Source organism: Chelon labrosus, assembly GCF_963514085.1.
Source record: "Chelon labrosus genome assembly, chromosome: 3".
In the NCBI taxonomy this organism is placed as follows: Eukaryota; Metazoa; Chordata; class Actinopteri; order Mugiliformes; family Mugilidae; genus Chelon; species Chelon labrosus.
In genome coordinates, this window is record NC_140339.1 from 8032002 (window position 1) to 8055418 (window position 23417).

The following is a 23417-nucleotide window of genomic DNA, read 5'->3' on the forward strand; positions in this document are numbered from 1 at the left end:
TAAATTGGTTTTCAGTGCATTTATTTATCCTAAGTGCAGAGAAAACAAGTCCTTTATCTGATTAGACAGGTTCCTTAAACCTTATCACATTTTAGTGAGAAGCCTCCTTGTTTCCTGCTTTTGCTCCAGCTTTAATTTGCTCTTGATGCAACCTCACAACAACCTCCACTTTCACCCGTTGTCTCGATAGCAGAGTCCCACTGTCACACCACTCGGCTGCTCCGAGTGTCTCGTCTCTAACGGATACTGTTTTTATTCCCTAATTATTTTTTTTTTCAGGCATTTTGTGTCACATAAAAAAAAAAAATAGCCTGCAACAGCTCAAAGATCCACGCACTTTCTCGTCTGCAAGAAGTGTTGAGGCTGCGTTCCATTAGCCGTACTCCTAGACTATTTAGCATGTTGGATAAAGAGTATGTCCCATAGTATGTCAGATGCAGCATGCCAAATGTACCAGGATGTCCAACTGCATCCGTCACGTTTTGCATCTTAAAGCTTTGGTTATACTTCACATTATGCATGCACGAGGTTTAAAACACCAACTTTATTTCTCTTTGTGTCTAGAGCGCCGTGATGTGACTGACATCTCGTGCTTATTCTACCAGAGCATTTGAACCAATGCAGTGTTAATTCATGTCACGCAAAGAAAAAAAAAAAAAGATAAATGCATTTTCACTTAGTGAAACTCGAGGTCCGTCTGCTTCTTCTGTCACTACAATATACACCGTATAATAAAAGAGGTCACCCTACAAGCTGTCGTGAAGCTGTGTGCGTACATCAGTGCAACAACAAAGATGTAGCTTGAGTGGATAATAGGTTTGTTTTGGATGTGAGGGGCAGGGGATATGTGCAGTACATGCAACTGATATCTGTGATGTTACAGAGCTTTCCTATAGATTTATATTCAGTATTTAGACCCCTTTCATATATTTACATATATTAAACTTAGCAAAAATGTAAGTAATTCATAATTTCCCAACCAGGATTTTGATCCTGTCGTAGTGCGACCTCGAAGATAAATTTCTAAAATACTGGGATCAAGGACGTAAGCCTCCTTTGTGTGCGTGAGCATGTCTGTGATAACACTGATACCTGGTAAGAACACACAATAAATGAGGATAAAATTTCAAGTTGGGCCGCGAATGGCTCTCAAGTATCCCACACACGCATCAAACCATGCAGCCGTTAGATCTCGTAGCCAGCAGCAGCATTTATAACTGACTGCGCTTAGTTGGATGGACATGCATCCATGACTTCACTTTAATGTGAGGCGACAGCGTGACCAAGAAACTGAGGGTTTAGTGAACTGTTGATAATTCTCTCTAACCATAATCTACATCAGTGCTTTTCAGTATACGTTAATCCAAGAGTTAGATTCGCAAAACACTGAAATTAAGTGAACAATCCTTGTTTTCTACTCATCTTAAAGCCGCCATTTGTAGATTTAGTTTATATTCGTGGCGTCTTCCATTTGGTTCTAATAGCTTAAACTGAGGTCGGTCAGTTTTACCAATTTGGAATTTACATTTGAATCTTTAAGTGAAAGTGTTTCTTCGCTGTTATTTCACTTTTATTTCAAACTTTTGCCTGTAAATCCGTTTTTTCGGTAAATGACACGTGTAATATGTGTGACTGAGAGCCTCGACTGACGGAGCTACGGAGGAAAGCGCTGTTGTGAATCAGAGCTGTAGCAACTTCTGAACACGTTGTACTTTGTAGACACGCATCACTGCACAACAGCTGCTGAATTCATTCAGAAGTGACACATACATCCTCCCAAAAAAATGATCTGATATAAACTACTGACTGCATTCTCACGTTTAAAAGTCATACTCCCAAATTTGTCGCACCTTTGTTACCGTGAATCGTTAAAAAAAATGATGCTGGAACAGTTTTAAGATCTGCATGTAGGCAAAGCTTGCAAATGAAGCACTGAAGCAGCATGAATGTTTATCACAGAAGGTTTGTTTCGTCTTTAAAGAAATGATGTATTCGTTTTCTTGAACTTTTTTCAATAAGCACTGCTGCACGAAGCTTGTGGCGAAAAGAGTTACCAGTAATAACGGTTGTTTTATCTTATTTTTAAATTTAAGTACCTCATGATGGATATTGTTTCACATCGTAGAATGGCTAGAAGGCACTAAGGAAAAGGTGTGTGACTCTCCGTAAGGCCCACACTCTAAAAATCTCTGAAACAGTGCTGAAATATTAGGTCATGTTGTGCTAATGGCTCAAATGCATTGCCCCAAAAGACCATGTACACAGTGAGACACTTTGCAATTTGGATGTGGAAAGCAATTCACTCGAATTAATGCAAGTGTGGCTGACTTGCTTAAAGGGCAGTGCCACGTGCCTGGCATCTGAAATACCGATGGTCAACAAAGTCTCGTTAAATGGACGCATGTCTTCCGTCTTTGGGAAGACAGAAAGCAACAGGGAGTGAATGTGTGCGTGTTATTTGTCAAAGGTATAAGTGTGTGTTGAGTGTGTGGGAGAGTATGTGTGCCTCCGCCTCACCTATTAACCGTTGTTCCTCTGGTGGTTCTCACCTACTGTACTTGTTTTTTATGAACCTGCTTGACGGAGGTTTGCAGGCCGAAACATAATTAAGATGTTGAGACTTAACAACATGTCTCAGCCTCACTTTTTATTGATCTTTTGTATCTTTCCTTCCATCCAGGAGCCTATGGCGTGGTGCTTAAGTGCAGGCACAAGGTAAGACAGCATTTCTCGTGTCGTAACTGTCCTCTGTACTAAGTTATTTCTGGTTTGCATTTCTAGAGTCTGAGATATTAAAATCAAATGATGATGAGGAATTAAACATAGTGTAAAAAAAAGTCGGATTGATTTGATCAAGCTTCTGATAACATAACATCAGTGGCGGGCCATGCATTTTCGTTCAATGGCCTTCAGTGCCTTTCAACCTTATTCAAAACACTTCTTAATACGATCGTTATGACGCCACTGCTCTAGAAATCATCAACATCATACGGATATGCAATAAAACAGGACGTTGCACTGTAGACAGGTGTCTCATATAGCTAGATGAATGCCATTACTAAAGCAAAAAACTCACACCCAACAACAAGTCAAGTCAAAAAGTCTCCTCTCACTCACTGCAGTGAGTCAAATCGAGCAGATCCAACAGAAGCATCAATGTCGACCCAATAAAATGACAAAAATATACATAAAATATGTAAACATAATTCATTTTACTCACCAGAACTTAAGAAACAATTTAGAGTTCTCCTCTGGGCTTGTCAGCTAAGGGTAGCGCTCATAGTTGCTGCCCTGATAGCGGCGGACACCCTTTTTCCTGGCTGGGTCCGGCTAGCTTGCTCGCTAGCTAGTTTGGCGGCCTTTATTCACAATATCCAGCTTTTCCTTCAAAGTCTGCCATGAAAATGGCTTTCTAAGATGATCTGCAACCAAGTTGACAGCCTCTCCTCCTTCCACCATCGCGAGTTCAAAAAATAGCTATCAAAACATTAACAGGGACAATTTACTTGTGCGGTATGCAATAGATGAACATGAACTGCTAGCTTGGCTTAACCGGGGCGGCTCTCTAACCTTTTGGATATAATCCAGAGAGACAGAAGCATTGAACATACTTCAGTTCAGATGTAGACAGTTGAGTACTCGCAAGCAGACAGTGGTTGCAAACATGCTTCTGCAAACAAAAGACAAGCGGACACAAACAGTCCTGTTAGCTTTTCCAGCACGTGCACAGTTGGTTAATTTTTATAGCAGATAGCCGGCCACAGCCACACATTTTGGGATGCAGAGGTGTTGTACGTTGAACTCCACTTCATTTATTTTAAGTTTAAGTTTACTTATGGACAGATGGTGACGTTTAGGTTGTGCACACTACCACTTGAAGCCATATTGTGTCCACAACCATTCTGAAATATATGTTTGGTGCTAAATGCCAATGACAACACAAAGATGCTAATGCCGAGCAGGTGTAATATTTGCTGTCTTTGACATCTAATATATCATGCAAACAACCATTCAACACCTAAAGGGAACGTTTATTGGACAAATTGGATATTTTACCTGGTGATGATACAAAATGAAAAATCAGGTGACTAGCACAGGTTGGAAGAGAATCTAGATTATCCTTAACAGCAGATTTTATTTTCACCAGATGCTCTATGATTTAGCATTTCCATTATCTTTAAGGTTTTTGTAAATAATGTTTTATAATGGCCTATGCAGGAAGATTCCTCCAGTCTAGCTGACTATGCTATGTGGAGTGGTAATGTTTCAGACAGAAATAAAGGTAACCAAGGACATGGGTGAATGCACTACACAAGCAATCTAAGAGTCCAAAAATGTCCATCAACATTGTTATGAATCAAACACCAAACTGGTGCCGTCGCTTGATCGGACCATAATGGAGTTAATGGCCGATTACGATTAACCCAACCATTATAAGCACCTGTGTTCAGGAGTTCATTAATAGAGTGATGTTAACTAAGAGTTTAATCTCAGTGAGAGCAGCAGTTCATAGAAAGGTGATATTTTTGATCACTTAGTGTGCGATTATGCACAGCACCATTTATTTATATATGTGTGTAAAATTAGAGACACAGGGCTTTCGTTACTGTGAAAACTATGAATAGAAGCAAAGCTGAGAGATATTTGTAGGTGCCCTTCACTGGAAGGAAACAGCTAAGACGCAGTCTGGTAACATCTGGAAGGTCCCCGACCTCCTCCCACATCATTTCCTTCAAATATGTGCCTTCTTTAATTTGGTCATCGTCTATACTGAAAGTCTGCTATGTTGCTTTTCCGTATTTCCGTAACGTCTATTGATGTGTCTGTCCAAGGAATCCCTCCTCAGTCACAATTTGTTGTATTTCTCACATTTCTCAACATTTTTTCCAACTAAAGTGTTTGTGTAGGTGTTTTTCCCTTGTCCCATTCAAAGGTCTAAGGACGAACAGTGCTGCATGCCGTGCAGATGATTGTAAATCCCCTTGAGGCTAATTCCTGTTTCTGTAAATAGAAATTTGACTTGACTTGAGTCACAGTCAAAAATAGCCGATATTTATCATCAGCCAAACTGTAAAAAGAATAATATATCTTACAATCAGCTTACAATAGCTATTGCTCTTATTACATGAAACCTAATTAACTAAATTTGGCTGTTGTGTTTTCCATAATAATTGTATAACAAGAACAAGAAATGCAATATAAACCTCCGTATTACAACTCTACATAAAACCATCTCTGCAATTCTTAATTGAAAGATAAATGTATCTTATTTCTGATTCCTGCTGATTCCATGGAAATTAAAAACTATAATTTAAAATATAGATTAAAAGGTTTTGTTCTTGCTTTTTTACATTGACAGGACCTTTTTCAGCCATGAGTGTCTGCGGGTATTTGTTTCAGGCAGCTCACAGCCCCATCCACTTCCACTAATAAGATTGAGCATATTGTATATAACGGCACCAAGGATAAAGCCTTTTAAGCACCGTGTATTAAGTTTTCCATGATAGCAATGGACTAATATTGCATATTAATATGAATTTTATGTAACAACTCAATTAAAAATAGCCTGAAAAGGGATGGTGGTTCTATAATTAAGATCCATCCGTGTGGATGAAGCGGCATGTTCTGCTTTGAGTCCGCACAGAATTACATTTTTAGTCCAGTTTTACATCATTCCGTCTGTCAGTACATTTATGGACATAATATAATTGTGGATAACACCTAACACCACACATACAGAGTATGTGAGGACTGCTGTAGGAGGAGTGATAGTTGCTGCAGAGTCACCGAGAGGAGAGCGAAAGAAAAGGAAAGAAAATTCACTTTAAGAAAGAATAAATCTTGGTTTAGTTTTGGTCAGGTTGTTATAGCCTACGCTGACAGATGAAGTGTTAAACTAAACTGGGGTGGAACCAGTGTTGGTTTGTGTTTAATTTAAAATGGGTTCATTCATTATGTAGCACTGTGAGTGCCTAATGTTTTCCCTTTGGTCCCTTTTTCTGGATCTGTCATTTGCCATGCCATTTGTTCATGTTTCATTCATTTTAGACCCTATATTTGGCAAAGTCCTCTCGCTGCTGTGTTTCATTAAAATTTCAGAACCGCCATAAATTATATACAGTGAGTGTAATTCTAAATGTGCAAAGGCTTGCATTCTGTTAGCATGAACAAACTGACATGGTAAGCAGAACAGGACGGTGATAGAGGACGTGCAGCCCGACAAATGCAGTGACAACCTGCTTATAGGATGTGTTAGAATGCAAAACGCAACTGACTGTCAACGTGGAAATTGGCTTTCACGTTTCTTTCGCCTCATCTTCCAGAGATGTCTGTCTGTTATGTGAGGAAGGCTTAAGTGTTTGTTCTCTGAACGAGCTCTTTGTTAGCCGAAGTTAAGTGCTGCGTTTGTGAGACAAATGTTTCTCTATAAACTGGAAAATTAATCATTGGCCAATTACAACTAATTCATCGCATGTGCATTTTACTTGCTGTGTAATTGTCAGAACAATAGTGCGACAGACGAGTCAGAGTCTCCTCATGTGTGCAGAGTTATGGCTTCATGCATGACTAATCTGTCTAAATACAGAGAAGAGCGGCTGCAAAGTCAGTGGATCGCATTGATTTGTTTCATTTTTTTGTGTGTCCAACTGGCAACGCTGATTAAAATACAGCTCACTGAAGCCTTTGGAAATTACTTGACTTGCCTATTGTTATTTGTATGTGTTCTTGGATTTTGACGAGAGAGTGGACAAGCAAGGAGGAACAGAAATCACTGGTTGCTGAAAATGACTGAAAGCAAGCAAGATGTCCGTCAGAGTATTGACTGAGCGTGTGAAAAACAGGAGTCTGGTGAATGTAATAGGGAGGGCTTCTTTATTATTACATCAAAATTAAATGTGATATAAAAAAAACTCCACAACACAATAGTTCAGTTGCTTTGCAATTGAGGACCCATACGGTATGTTTCTACTTGGACAGATCTTATCAAGTTTAGTGCTTTTATGTTGGCTTCCTTTGCCCTAAAGTCACAATTCTATCATTGGTGACTTTCAACAATACACAGTATAGTGGTGGGACCTGGGTTTGTATGGTTTACCTTACCCTGGAGCTCAGATTACAGCATGTGTACATGATATGCTTGATGTTCAAGTGGTAGTGTCTATTTAAAAGCTTGAGAACACTAAGTGTAGGCAAGTGTCTGCATCTAGAAGACACACAGGTCAACAGTTTGGCAAGCAGGTGATATAATGTAGGAAAGGCACAAAATGCATAATGCAAAATTACCTTAGCATCCACACACACACACACACACACACACACAAGACTGCATAGCCTTTAACCATTTTCTGAAACCGTCAAACACACCACAACTCCTGAAAACAACATGAAGGTATGGATTTGTTCTCATGACCGTGGTATACACGACCCTATTCAAAGCAAGAGGCAAACTCTGGCAAACACAATGGTTTCTGGAACATTTTAGGAGGAGTTAGGCACAGCCACCCACACTGACTTTCAGAGCTGCTCTTCATCTCGTGGGTTATGTCATGGAGGGTTTGTCAATCTTTGTATACAGTGAGTGGTTGGAACAATTTGACCACCTGCAAGACTGAAATTAATCTTGTAGCTCAGAGGAGAAAGAGTAGGAAGGAATTGGTGGGTCAGAGGTCTTTAAACCCATCTAGTTTGTGTATAACGTGTCTGAAACAAACAAATCAGGCAGCTAGTTTTATTCTCTTGGTGACCATATGCAACACGTCTTTTTCCAACAATACATTTGCATGTGTTTTTAGATAACTACATTCAAGCCCAACATCTTTTTCAAGCAGTTGCCTGAGGCTAGCAACTAGCTAGCTCCCCATTAAAGCGTATCAGTAATGGTGATATGCTAATTCAGACCAATTAGGCAGTGGTAACAGCATTTAATACACTTTTTTTTTTTTTTTTGTGCAACTCTAGATCTAGCTCTTTCGATAGTAGGGGTTATTGAGCCCTGGGTTAGTGGATTACTTACGCTGCCAAGCTGGACTGAACATGACCTGCAGACAATCAGCAGAATGAAGAGAGAAACTGGTTGAAATTTTCTTGTAAAAAGGCAAACAAGAGTGTATAGAAATTGTTGGGATGTTTAGCAGGGAGTTAGGACCACATGTGCAAGACACAGGAGGAGAAGGAAACTTCCTAAAAAGACAGCAAAATGTGCTGGGAAGATGAGCTGGTAATCTAAATAAATCCAAATAAACGTAGCACTTGAACTCAGGAGGCACAGTGAGGAAACACTGGGGAGGACATCTGGAAACCAGAGACTAAAGAGCGCCTCAAACAAACTCAAAGATGGTTGATGATTACAGCATGCATTCGCTGTGGCATTGTTTCCATAAGCTTCTACAAGGTCACAAGATTTATTTCCATCCAGTGTTGCATTAATTATTCACCAAGATCTTGTATTGATGATGGGAGAGTCTGAGCACTGCACAAAGCCTTCTCCAGCACATCCCAAAGATTCTCAATGGGGTTAAGGTCTGGACTCTGTGGTGGCCAATCCATGTGTGAGAATGATTTCTCATGTTCCCTGAACCACTCTTTCACAATTTGAGCCCCATGAATCCTGGCATTGTCATCTTGGAATATGCCCGTGAACATCAGAGAAGAAAAAATCTACTGATGGAATAACCTGGTCAATCAGTATATTCAGGTGGTCAGCTGACCTCATGCTTTGGGCAACATAATGTTGCTGAACCTAGACCTGAGCAACTGCAGCAACCCCAGATCATAGCACTGCCCCCACAGGCTTGTACAGTAGACACTAGGCATGATGGGTGCATCACTTCATCTGCCTCTCTTCTTACCCTGATGCCCCCATCACTCTGAAACAGGGTAAATCTGGACTCATCAGACCACATGACCTTCTTCCATTGCTCCAGAGTCCAATCTTTATGCTCCCTAGCAAACTGAAGCCTTTTTTCCGGTTAGCCTCACTGATTAGTGGTTTTCTTAAGGCTACACAGCTGTTCAGTCCCAATCCCTCGAGTTCCCTTCACATTGTACGTGTGGAAATGTTCTTACTTTCACTATATAACATAGCCCTGAGTTCTACTGTTGTTTTTCTTCGCTTTGATTTCACCAAACGTTTAAATGATCGCCAACCACGATCAATCAGGATTTTTTTCCGACCACATTTCTTCCAGTTTATAATAATGCGTTGGACAGTTCTTAACCCAATTTTAGTAGTTTCTGCAATCTCCTTAGATGTTTTCTCTGCTTGATGCATGCCAATGATTTGACCCTTCTCAAACAGTGTATATATACACACACTAGGTATGATGGGATAATGAGACACAGGTGAAACCAGTAAGGGGCGAGCAAAAAAATCTCACAGGTGGGAAAACACAAAGGAGCTAAAAGAGGAAGATACGGGGCCAAAAAACCTTTTCAAAGTAAAACAGGAAGAAGATACATTAAAAACCCAAACTGAATTAAAAAACAAAAACAATGTAACACCAGAAGTCAGTATCACAACAAAAATGTCAACGCTTTAATGAGACACCACTGTGACTGTATTGGGTTTGTGGCTTTCAGATTTAAGTCACTGTTTTTGGTTTTATGATCAGTAGCCCGTATCCTACAACGTCTCATGTGTCAGCTGTTTCCAGCAGGAAAACTCTTAGAAACCCACAGTGCACTATTAAAAGCCATGACTATAAGATGAGCCTTTTCCTCTTAATGTAATTCATCTATTAATCTCTTTCTATGCTTACATAGCACAAATAAACCTAAGCACATTTTTCCATTTCATTATTTTTCCGTCTCAGTCTCCTTTGATTTTATTGGACTCCTCTACTCTCTGCGAATCTCCAGTTCATAAAAATTTAAATACCAGCTGTCAAAGCGCGGCCATGTAAAATCGGGTATCCTCTCCTTCTCTTGAAGTTACCAAGAAGTGACATGTGACACCTTTCCCCGCTTACATAACAGCGTAAGGGATTCATTTTCACATGCAGAGCCAGCGACTCAGACCATGGCAATAAAAGCGTTTAGCTTTGCTGCAAGAGAGCAGTTATTTTTACTTTTCTCAGCTGGAAGCAGGGCAAAAGAGAAAAGGGTGGCGGAGGTAGAGAGAGAGAGAAAGAGAGAAAAAGAGAAGCAATGTGTGAGTGTGTGTGTGATGGAGAGGAGGAGATGCAGAGGGAGGGATTGAATACAGAGACTATGCTGATGGTAAATGGGTCACCCCTGTTAGGAGTCTACAGCAGACATGAATATGGTTGAGGGAATCACAGGACTGTAAGACTCTGGGCTGAAACCCAACCAGGTGAAACAGCGGCGATGAACGTACCACAAAATGCGTTGAATGAAACTGCATTTTAAACGTGTGTCCCCGTATGAATTATGTACACTTTACGTATGCGTTTGATGGAACATTTAATTAGTCGAATGAATGTGTGCCAGCGTTTGTGCAATGTTCTGCCACTTTATGCAAGTGTTGTATTAGCGTATGTGGGTGTTTGTATGGAGGCTTATGTGTTATCTTGAATTTGTGTTTTGGGAGTGACAATAGCAGAAACCTACACGCTAGCCAGTGTTTCCTGGTGTCTATACGGTACCTATATGCAGTACTGGAGCCCTCAGAGGACTTGTTAATTAATTTCTGGTAGGTTATCACCAGAAAATTCATTGGTGACTCTTTGATAATTGATTATTTGTTTGTCAAAGAACCAAGCAGACTCTCTCCTGGGGTTATTGTATGCAACGTACATTTGCGTCTTTGGATTTAACGATGTAAGGCATCATCTTAGGTGTTAATTTATAAAATCTTACATAATAGATGAACAGGGAAAATAATTTCTCATTTTATGTAGGCACTTTATCTTGACGAGATCTTTGAAAAGCAAAAGATAATTGTTGTGGTTAAGAGTAGGCAATATGGATAATGTCTCAGACTAATACACAATATATTAGGACTTGTTTTTGTGTAAGGTGACAACCAGAACCCAGTGTTTCCCACAAAGTTTCATGAGATCTTAATAAAAGCCCCTAATTATGATTCTGTCCCAACTATTAAAAACTATTTCTACAGTACAGAGGCACATAAATAAGATAATAAGATCATGCGTTTTGTATCAGTCCGTCTTTTAATTACCGTAATAACACGGATATTGGATTTAGCGACAAACAGCAGCAGCCTGTGTAGTTTATCTACAGGAAAGCTAAACATAAGCAGTTGAAACGGTGCAGTCTATGGGAAAATGTATGTCAGATTAAATAAAGTATCAACGAATAAATCTAATTTATAGTAAACAACTGACTTTCAATCTAACTTTGCTAGCTAGCTTATAAAATTTAGCTAGTTCACGTTACATCTGGAGTCGTTTCCTCCGAGTTTTGACCAACTCTCTTTGAATAACTGTAAATCTCCATGGTCTAAAAATCTAGTAAATTAGACCCAGTTGGCCCACCATAATATTAACATTGTATGGGGAACACTGAGGACCTGTATATACCATCAAGAAAAAATTAGCAAACCTCAGGGTTAACTTTGGGTGTGCTGACTAAATCAGTGCACTCTCAGGATTAAGGGCTGCCAGAGCTGTAAATCCATGTTGTTTCATTCCATTTGTCTGTCATGTGAAAATCTCTAAACGGACGACTTTGTATTTGAAAAGAGAGCATGCAGACAAACAAGTGGCTTGTGTGAACAAGAGCGACGCTGCCAGTGACATGCAGCTCCTTGCAGCGTTGCCTCTTCCCAACAGTGGGCCTGACTGTGCTGTCTCATCCTCTGTGAACAAAAGGTCAATAGAGGAACTTGAGAGTAGCCGAGGACTCTGGCCGAGATGTTGTAATTCCCTTTGGCTTGCTGTCCTCACCCGGCCTCCAGGTCCAACATTAAGACTGAAGAGAATCAAGGATGTGGACACAGCACACAGTGAAAATATGAACCTATAGAATATAATCTACTGAATCTGCAGCTCCTCTCCGCTATATTGCTTGGAGTTTCTTTACACCAGCGTTACTGTTTTGATTCACACCACTCCCATAGTGTTGCTTTTGGTCAGCACAGGCAGCTGTTTTCAGTGAAAAGGCCATAAAAGCCCAATGTAGCACCAAAATGCAGAAGGACACAGTTAGCGCCAAGCTGGTGAAGCATTTAACAGCTAAAGAGAGACATACTTACTGCAGGGGTTCATCAAAACCAGAGCTAATCAAGAGAATATTGGACTCTCATCCCAATGATAATGTTCCTTAACTGCTGGGTTTACAGCGATTATGCATAACATTAAAACCATTGACAGGAGAAGTGAATAACATTGACCATCTTGTGACAATTCAGTGTTCTGCTGGGAAGCTTTTGGACCTGGCATTTGTGTGCATGTTGCTTAGACATGTACCACCCACCTAGACCAGACCAGACAACCCCACCCCATAGCAATGACACTCCTTGATGGCAGCAGCCATCCCCAGCAGGATGCAGCCTGACACAGACACAAAAACACGAAAACATGAACAACAGCACAAGGTGTAGACCTTAGATCCCAAACTGATCAAGTATCTGTGGGATGATCCACAGAGGTCCCTCCCCTCAACCCATAGGACCAAAAGGCTCCCCACTAATAACATCCTGTTACCAGACACCATAGGACACCCTCAGAAGGTCCATGGCCATTCTCTGATGAGTCACAACTGTTTTGGAGGCAAAAGGGAGACCTAGACAATATTAGGAAGGTGGTCATAATGTTATGCCTGATCGGTTGACCTGTTTGATGACGACAGACATATTTTGGCAGGTTTAAAATGACCATAATAACTACTACACTAATACTTCTCTAGTGGCAAATAGCCATTTTCTTTGTTGTTGTTTTTTGAGACATGGCATCAAAATGTTGATTTACTGAATTTTTAGACTGTTTCAGTTATTTCTAGCTTCTCACTCGGCCTAAACACAGCTCAGCAGAGTAACAACATCATTCTCACTAATGAAAATTTTGCACTACATTCTGATATTTTTTAATTATCCCACTGAGAAGTGGTGGTATTTTTTTCCCTAATTTCCATAACTCCAGCTTGTTGTAGCCAGACTCTGTTCTCACCACGTCACTGTTGCTCATCTCTACATCCCCAAATAAACTCTTCCCAAACAACAATTTGATCAGCCTGGCAGATCTTCAACGGGCATAATCAACTCCTAATGGAGCGCCTCCAGACCAACTTTCCCCCGCAAAATGTTTGAGTTTGGGTGAAGTTCAGTCTGGCTTCCAGGCTAGTGGAGATAAATCCAATAAAGAGTGTGATTATCCTTTTGCATAAAGATTATCCAGAACTGCGTTTCAGCCTAAGGAAATATGCAGCAAAATAACTTTGACCAAACTAAAGCTCTTCATGAACTTGCTGTGTGTGCACAATACTATAAAATATGTGATCGACAGCTACACTTGCGCAATATACAGTGTCAGCCCAAAGCCCTGGAGCGGCAGCACAGCATTTGAAACAAAGCTACGGCAAATCTTTGAATTTGCAACCACACCGGCTTGTAAAAATACAGCAAGGTCAATCAAGCAACCTGCAAGAAGCTGATAGAGACATAAGATGCATTTTAAGTATGCCAAATATGCACTGTTTTTAATTTTGGGAGAGTGCCCTGTGGTAAAGCAATGGAAATGAGAGCAACAGCATGGCTCTTGTGTTGGCACTGCCACAGGAATACTTTTTTTTTTTTTTCATGATAAGAGTGGGCAGCGAATGAATAAAATATCCTCACCATATCTATTATTTCTCATTTTCACCTTTTGTTCTGGAGATATTTTCCGCGCTTGAATTCCAACTTAACAAGTTTTATTTGGTGTTAACGCAGCCCATGTGCTCACATCCTTGCAGGAAACCAACGAGCTGGTGGCTATTAAGAAGTTCAAAGACAGCGAAGGTGAGCGACGGCGTGGTGGAGGGGTGGGAGGAAATGACGGAGGGGAAAGAGGTTGTGTGCTGAGCTCTCTTTGTTTTCCACGCAGAAAATGAGGAGGTCAAGGAGACGACGCTCCGGGAGCTGAAGATGCTTCGGACCCTGAAGCAGGACAACATCGTCGAGCTGAAGGAGGCTTTCCGCAGGAGGGGGAAACTCTACCTTGTCTTTGAATATGTCGAGAGGGTCAGTTGAACGATGATTCCCCTGCACGCTGACCGCACATGATCATCCTTCTCTGTATTGCTTGCATGTGGACTCTAAGTTTCAGGGTGTTGAGTCTGCTCAGTTAAGCATAAAAAAAAAAAAAAAAAAAAAGTGTCACCATGGCAACATATGAACTATTCTGTTGGTGAGTAATGGTATTCCCCACTGTGTTGCCAGGGTATCCAGCCAGTTTATTTCATGACAGGTTTTATTTTCACACTGTGCTCTCGTCATTTAACTTGGTGTCCCCTCTTGTCCCCATGTCAGAGTTTAAGAAACCTTTATTATGTCACATTATAAAGGAACTTATATACTTTGCATATATAAGCTTTGTTAGGGAGCTGGGTCCAGAACACGCAATGATAGGAAACACCTGTAAGCAGACAGGGTTCAGGGCTTTGCTCAAGGGCTCAGTAACAGTAGCAGCTTGTCATTGCTGGGGCCTGAATCCCCACCCTCTTGATGAGCTTTATTTTTGTGGTTTTGCAGAACATGCTGGAGCTATTGGAAGAACTGCCCACCGGTGCACCGCCTGATAAAGTCCGCAGCTACATCTACCAGCTCATCAAAGCCATCAACTGGTGTCACAAGAATGAGATAGTGCACAGAGGTGAGGAGTTTATCTCTTTTTTTATTATTATTATTCAATTTTGACTAATCCTTTTGTGAGAAACAGAGAAATTACATTGAATTTGTGTGAATTCAAAACATATGCCAGGCATGTGAGGCGCAGGGGTTTAGGTACTGGTGCCATGTTGCCATTTTTTTTTTTCAGGAATTAGAGGGATTTAATAGCATGATACAGTTTTCAGTGAAAGTAGTACAATATGTTAAAGGTTAGGGTCATTAATGTGAACACAGTATCTCAAAGGAATTTCCTCTGATTTAACTCACGGACTCAAAAACGAATTAGAAATTAGAAAATTGGTTTTCAAAGGTCACCACAACCTCACAACTCAAAACACACTTTTGTGATTTAACACAAATGTCTATTAAAATTAATAAGTGGCAAGATTTCACCACCAAAATGTCCGGGGCTTAAAATCCGGCTTAAAGTCTTATCTGCAAATATAATATGAATCTTAACAGGCATGGATGTAAAATGAAACTTGACTGGTTGGCGGAGGCGTTCAACCCCGAGGACGTAATAGAATTGAATTAATTGAATTATTTTTCTGTGTTTTTCTTCCAGATATCAAGCCGGAGAACCTCCTCATCAGCTCTGAGGATATCCTCAAACTCTGCGACTTTGGTGAGTCTTCTTCTGTTCTTCACCGCAGACATGTTTTGTATAATCTGAATTCTTGAAATATGCTTGTATAATGCAGTTAAACCCCACAGTCAGACGAATGAAGGTAACAGATTTTGTTAACAGGCATTTTGTTAACAGACCGAATCGATTTTTCCTGGTCATTTATTAAACATTCTTCAGTTATGTACAGATTCATCCAGCTTAGCTGTGAGTCTTGCAGCTATATCAGTAGTTCCGTGGTGCCCAGTTTGGTTTCTCTGGGCTCAGTTCAGTGTGAAAAATCCCACCGTTAATTTGTCACCTTGAAAGCTGCGTATCAGGAGGATCAATTCTGCCGCTGGGAAGCAGCCAACCGGCACTATAAGATGTACTCTGGCGCTTGTCATCCCAATTAATCTGCCAAAGGTGTATTTCAAGAAAGTTAAGTTAATATCAGGCGCCCGCTTCTCCTGTATCACACTAATGAATCGTACTGATATGTCACATTTGCCCAGGTGTGTATTCTGCATTTGGAGGAGTATTTGCAAATTCACACGGTCGATTAGCTTTGCATAATTGGCTAATGCAATCTTACTGAGTCAGCTGGGGTGAGATTTGTTTGTTATTCACTGTTGGAGCTGGCATTCTGTTTATTGTGACTTTTCGTGCTTAAAATGGACTCTCTGTACACCAGTTATCTAAAGCGGAGCCTCAGACCGACTGCAGTGACATAACTAATTAGAGTCTGGTCACATGGGAATATGGGCATGTCGTGACTGTTACTGTCCAAATGACTTGAATGTCGAATTTCTTCTCATTAGTCTACAGTTTATGTCTTTAGTAAGAATGACTGTGAAGTGTCTGCAGATTATTACACTGTCTGTACTGGAGGTCTTAACAGAATGAGGTCTACAGGATTTATTAATGTTTGTGTCACTCTGGCTCAGGTTTTGCTCGTAACCTGTCTGAAGGAACAGATGCCAACTACACTGAGTATGTGGCTACAAGATGGTACCGCTCGCCTGAGCTGCTGCTGGGGTAGGTCCTCGTATATATATATATGTGTGTGTCTGATACAACGTGAGAACCTGGAGGGGAGGGAAAGTGCACACCATCTTTTAGAAGTAGACTTTTTTAAATATTTTTCTCAGATGTGTTGAGATTTTCTTTTTTCCAGAAGTTGGTATCAGATGAGGACACACTGATTCCATTCATTTTCTCTCACGATACCACCTCCGATACCTCACTTGCTCTCGTTTTCACAAATTCAAAAGCTGTCAAACCTGCTGCGAAGGCTCATCTGCATGTGTAAGGTAGTACGAGGCCAGGGGTTGCATGGAGGGGAACTAAAAACTTGCATTAACAGACTGCCTACCAACAAAATGAAAATATGTTTTTGTGAAAACATGTAATAGTTATAGAACTGTATAAAGCCAGCCACGAGTGAGCTGCTCGTTACAAGCTGAGAGCAAAGAACCCAAATGTGTCACGCTGAGTTCTCTGGGAAACATCTGGGATATCTATGTGTCTTTATCTGATTGAACTTTGAAGCTTTTAAAGTCAACTTGGACTATGCTAGATCTTTTTTCTAGGGCCATTGATGGTTCTACTAGAGATCTAGCACATTTGATCATTACGTCCTGAGTATGAGATCATATAAGTTGTTATGCTACATGTATATCTCTGCGTAATATTAGCAGTTAAAGTTGATGGTTTCCTTAACCGGTTTCGACAGACCTCCAGAAGAGAATTACATTTAAACAAGAAAATAGAGAAAATATGCAAGAAAGTGACTCGTCTAGTCTTAGTTGCCAGTCTCCATAACTCTTTACAGTTTTGTTGTCTAACACAGTGATGTCTCTAAACCATAAACTTAGCAAAATGTAAGCAAAATCTTTATCTCGATGAAAGTTGAAGGTAAGTGTGAGACGGACATTTTTAGATTATCAATTTGTAATGGTTTATTTTTCCTAAGAAGTGGCGAATGTCATCAGTCAATGAAGTTAGAGAAGAACACAATGCTTCAACGGTCAATCATTCATTCATTTTCTGTAACCACTTGTCCTCTTGGGTCACGGGGGGCTGGAGCCTATCCCAGCTGTCATTGGGCCAGAGGCGGGGTACACCCTGGACAGGTCTCCAGTCCATTGCTAACACAGAGAGACAGACAACCATTCACTAATTTAGAATCACCAATTAACCTAACAAGCATGTCTTTGGACGGTGGGAGGAAGCCGAAGAACCCGGAGAGAACCCACGCAGACACAGGGAGAACATGCAAACTCCACACAGAAAGGCCCCAGTCGGCCGATGGATTCGAACCCAGAACCACCTTCTTGCTGTGAATCATCAGTGCTAAACACCACACCACTGTGCCACCCTGTGCTTCAATATGTCTTAAAAAATTCTGAATTAAAGTAGGCAAACCATGGATGCATGTAATCACATCTGTTCATAAACGTCTTGTCAATCAATCATATTTGAACTATACAGCAAAAAGTGTAATTCAGTAATATAATAATCTAACAGAACTACACTGGACAAAACAAAAACTTAAATGCTGTTTGAAGTCAAGGGACAGTTTGGTGAAATGAAAAATTCCACAAGGTCCTTGTTTAATCCTAACGTCGTGCTCGGCCTTGAGGAGCTCAGACGCCCACTTTTATTGGTAAGGATGCACCAAACCGTCACCGGAGCTGCCGGCAACGAAGGCCAACTGAGACGTCTCCTCACGTCTCCTGTGTCTAGACTAAAAGCCGACACCTGGCTGGTACAGATGTTCTAAAATAGAAGACGTCTTTATACCAGTATTCATCATTAACCAAATTAGCTGGTTAATTTATCTTAGATTTATTTATTTTTTTTCTCGTGCACTGGTTCACAAAGTTGATCAGCCATTTAGAGAAATCTATCTCACTGAGTTGAACTGAAAAACCAGCGTCAGGGGTCCAACTTGTGCCATTGGTTTAGAATACAGTGTTTTGCACTGTATTCTGTTCCTGTATTGGGGGTCACGATGGCCCTCCACTGGAAAAACGTTGGCTTTGCACGTCATGACAGTGTAATTTCATGAGAACTGCTCAAATAATTTCACGTTTCATAGGTGTGAAAGCGTTTACTGTTATTATTTTTTGCACATATAGTTGTGGGGTATGTGAGACGAGAGGTCAGCATTAACAAAACATATTTATCTGTGTTATTTCATGTATTTATTCATCACATCATTTGTGCGTGTTTTTGAGGTTGAGTCCACAAACCATTTTATGTCTTTTCCATGTTCGTCTCTCCATTAACTCTGTTTTGATTCAGATCATAAAAACACGTTATGCTTTAGTGCTGCAACATTATTGACACGAGCACTTGTGCGTGCGCGTCGTATCCGGAGATCGAATTTCTGTTTTGCTGTCGGTTTCTGTTGCTTATGTTGTTTTTGCAGCATCGACCGTCCATTCTAGCTTGGAGACAGCTGAACGTCATCTAGCCTCTCTGCCTGCTGTAGCCTGATTTAGTAAATGCCCTGGAACATTTATTGAGACAGCGTTTGAATGCCGCCCACTCAAATACTCTCTCCCTCCAATACCACCTTTCCGCTGCCTCTCTGCTGCCAGATCTCTCGCCATTTCTCACCAGACTCTGTTCCCTTCAGAGATGACCATCGTCTTTATGAGCCTCTCCACCAGAAACGCAGCGCTGCCACCCCCTCCCCGTCGCCGTTATCACTCTCGCAATCATCACCTCTTCATTTGGTGACTTCGTTTTCACCCCTATCCTCCTCATTCTCATTTTCACAATAGCAATTATCGTCCTACTATCACTGTCGATGTCCTTCACATACTAATTTGTCTGTTTCTGTTCATCTTAGAGCTCCCTATGGAAAGGCAGTGGACATGTGGTCGGTGGGGTGTATCCTCGGTGAGCTGAGTGATGGACAGCCCTTGTTTCCAGGGGAAAGCGAGATTGATCAGGTTTGTGTGCCCTATAGTTAATTAAACAGTGAAAATTGTCAAGATAAGTACAATTATCCAGCAAACACTTATCTTTCCCAATCTTTATGTGTGGATTGGCAGCTTTTCTTTATTCCACATCCTAATGGGTGACTCTCTTTGAGTCTTCTCAAAGGGTTGATTATGCCTGACATATCTCCAGTTTGGATTTAATGTGCTTTTTCTAAATTGATTTTTAAAGTGAACACCTGGACGAGAAAGATGTGCATCTCTGTTTGAGTTTAGTTTAGATTCTGACCAGCGTTTCTTGGAGATAGCGATCAGTGTTTGTCCTTATTGGCTGAAAATTTACAGAGTAAACCAACGCAGTCAACCGGGTCCACTGACCCACAAACAACTAATCAATTAATGGAAAAAAAAAAATATACGAAATGAATGAATCAATAAATCTAAATAATCTCTTTCATCCTTAGTCCCGAGCCTCGGCAGGAATTTATGGATTAATGATCTATTTTACCATTTCACTGATTGTAATGGAAGTTTATTGAAACGATGTACACATCCCTTTCAGGTCAATGTGCTGAGACACGTGCTCTCTATCGTTATCTCCACTTTCCCTAATTAAACAGTCCGCTGTATCTCTCACAAGGTGATGCAAATAAATATTCATAGTCGAAAGATTTTTACCGGAATTTGTTTAAATCAGTGTGACATAAATCTGTTGTTTTTATCTTTAAACCTTCAGCAAGTTGACTGTTATGTTAAAAAAAAAAGCACACACAAAAAAAACTCAACAAAGAACACAACAGGAGTGCACTTCAGACTGATCAGGCATAACATTATGACCACTGATAGGAGAAGTAAATAACGCTGACCATCTTGTGACAAGACAATGTTCGGCAGGGAAACTTTTGGACCTGGCATTCGTGTGGATGTCAGTCAGACATGTAGCACCCACCTAGACCAGACCAGGCACCCCCACCCCATAGCAATGAAAGTCCCTAATAGCAGGACGCAGCCTGACACAGGCACACACACAAAAACGGTTTAGGGACAACTTAAAAAACATGCCCTCCTAGATCCCAAACTGATCGAGTATCTGTGGGATGATCCACAGAGGCCCCCTCCCCTCAACCCATAGGACCCAAAGGCCCCCACTAACAACAATCTGTTTCCAGACAGTACAGGACACCCTCAGAAGGCCCATGTCCATTCTCTAATGAGTCACATCTGTTTTGGAGGCACAAGGGAGACCTACACAATATTAGCAAGGAGGTCATAATGTTATGCCTGATCGGTGTACATAGTAGTACATATTCGGATGGCGGAAAGCAAATTAAAGCTGTTAGGATCAATATTTTTATATAGACTTGTCATCAAAAAACTACATGAAAAGGGAATGGAGTGACAGCTCATCATGACAAACCCCCAGAACATCTGCCCAACTCTGCAGCTTCCATTCAGCTTTTAAGCATCTTAGTCTTTATTTTTAATTCTGCAGCAAGAATGCCAAAGAATGTGCTAAACCAAATTCGGAGACATGCAGACACAGAAGGTAGTGACAAGCTGGTAGACAGTGAAGCGTTAAGCACCTGAAGAGACATTTAGCTCAAGAGTAGGTGGTGATCAAATCAGAGCTAAAAGGAAAGAGAGTACTTTTATTCACCCGGTGGCCAGAAACGCATCTTCAAATAAAAGATAATGTTGCTCCGTTTCTATCATGTTTGCCATTTAAATTTGCAAGGTGAAAGTTTTGCTTTTACAGCTTTTTGTGTTGCCCCCAAGTCTCCAGAACTGTGTCTTGGCTTACAACTGATTATGTTTAATTAGAAACAGCAAAAAACATCAGTGACTGTCACGGCCGCTTTTGATCATGTTGCATGATCTTCATCAGTGTCTAGGGTTTCCCTAGTTGTCATGGAAATGCACTGTTCCAATTGTCCACAAATAGACCAAGGTCAAAATCACGACACTTGCACAGATGCTGCTTTATAAATGCTCATAAATATTTCCAAAAATATTCAAGTTGCATTCTGCCAAAAAAACAATATACCACTAAATATGCACTAACAATGACGTTGCTTATTTTTTTATGTCCAGCTCTTCACCATTCAGAAGGTCCTGGGGCCACTTCCTGCAGAACAGATGAAGCTCTTCTACAACAACCCTCGGTTTCATGGAATCAGGGTATGTAACCGCAGTCACTCGTGCTCCACTTCTCTTCTTCTTCTTCTTCTCTCTCCTCCTCCTCCTCCTCCTCCCCTTTGTGTTTACCTCCTTTCCTTCTCTCTCAGCTCTGTCTCCTTCCATCTCTTTCTCTCTCGTGGCAGAGTTCCCAGCACCATGACTGAGTGGATTGCTATGACTCATGAGATAGGTGGTTGGTGTTCAGTTTAGCAGCAAGAGAAAATGTCCCAGAAGGCAGAAGAAGACTTTTGCGTGCGTGAGTGTGTTGTGTGTGTGTGTGTGTGGGCCTGTTTGTAGTTTGTTTAGTGTTGTCCACTGATAGGCTTCTGTGTGATTTGAACTCTGAGCTACTTTTCACTGGTTGGAACGTCTTCTGTATTTTAGAAAAGCCTTTGATGCATAAAAAAAAAATAACTTGTTTGTTTGTGTGTGGTCCAGTTTCCCTCAGTTACTCATCCCCAGACTTTGGAGAGAAGGTATCAAGGCATCATGAGTGGACTGATGTTAGATTTAATGAAGGTAAATACTATAAATCTTAATCCAGGTGTACAACAACTCACCTTTCTGGAGCAGATAACTGCATCCGATTCATGTCAATACTCCTCCATCCATATTATTGCATCTTATTTGTCTTTGCTATGTATATAGTGTATATTTACTTCTGTCTCTATTTCTTGTACATTTGTACCTATTCAAATCTTGTATTTTATTTTTATTTTTACTATATATTTTATTCTCTATTTTAGTTTATTTAGTTTATTATTTTTTTTAATAATCTTACATTTATTTTCTATTTCTCTTTTTACTTATGTGCAACTGAGCTACTGTGACTAAGCAACTTCCCTTGTGGATCAATAAAGTCTAAGTCTGTGAATATCCAAACTCTATTTATCCACTTATGTCCCTGCTAATCTTTATTGAGTTCTTTTTTTATTATTATTGAAAACATATTAGACACAAGCCATTAAAATGCATCCAACCCTCCGTGCACATGTTTTTTTTCCTCCCCGATCAGAATCTGTTGCTGCTAAACCCTACTGAGCGTTACCTAACGGATCAGAGCTTGAACCATCCAGCCTTCCAGCCTCTGAGGCAGGCAGAGAGAGAGAGGCCTTCTCCTGCGTCCCCTAACCCGCCACGGTCCTCCAAGAGGAAAACACACCATCACGGAGAGAACACGGTTCCTACGCGGTTAGACTGCTTTCTTTGATTTTTACTTTCTGTCACAGATTCTGCCTGCAGTCATCATATAAACCTCTCTTTTTTAATAGTGAGACTAAGGCTGAATTATGTGGACGTATTCCTCAATCTTATCCACAATATACTGCATTTTATACTGCATGTTATACTGAATATATGTAGTTTTTTTATTCAAATAATACTCTTTGTTCGATTATCTATATCTAAACTATCTTGTCTCCAAATGGTATAGCAAAGTATTTACTAATGCATAAAGCTAAACATCCTGCAACATTTAAAGGAACCACTTAAGAGTAGTTATTAAAACAATAGAGTCAAAATTAGAGTGAGTGTCTTTAGAGCTTTCTGAAAAACCCTTTGGAAGTGTGTTTGTTTTGTAAATTACAGTATAATGTACACTATAATCTGTAATCTATAATTTGTGAGTTTTTTTAAAATTGTACCAAGAATCCAAAATCAGAAACTGATAAAAAACATTATCTTATTTTGTCATTTATGAATTTAACACACACAAAAAACTCAAGTCAAAGATGTGAAACGTGATTTTATTTTAATTTAAACGTGATTTTAATAGAGTCTTTGTGTGTTCAGTGTGAAGGAAATGCAGAAATCACAGAGATTATAATTCAGTGCGTCGGTATATGCAGATTACTTTGGTTTTGAGAACCATAACTGCAGCAGAACCATACATGCT

The 23417-nt window shown here is 40.4% G+C and overlaps 1 protein-coding gene across 1 annotated transcript in view; it reads left to right on the plus strand.

Moving 5' to 3' along the window:
• cdkl5 (cyclin dependent kinase like 5) overlaps positions 1–23417 on the plus strand; it is a 36968-nt gene that overhangs the window by 3471 nt on the left and 10080 nt on the right. Inside the window, exons 3-12 of the mRNA XM_084541026.1 lie at positions 2681–2715; positions 13873–13918; positions 14004–14140; positions 14651–14771; positions 15354–15413; positions 16340–16430; positions 19255–19357; positions 21437–21523; positions 21962–22042; positions 22539–22714. Of these exons, the coding sequence (XP_084397152.1) occupies positions 2681–2715; positions 13873–13918; positions 14004–14140; positions 14651–14771; positions 15354–15413; positions 16340–16430; positions 19255–19357; positions 21437–21523; positions 21962–22042; positions 22539–22714 (937 nt within the window). The remainder of the gene's footprint in view (positions 1–2680; positions 2716–13872; positions 13919–14003; positions 14141–14650; positions 14772–15353; positions 15414–16339; positions 16431–19254; positions 19358–21436; positions 21524–21961; positions 22043–22538; positions 22715–23417) is intronic.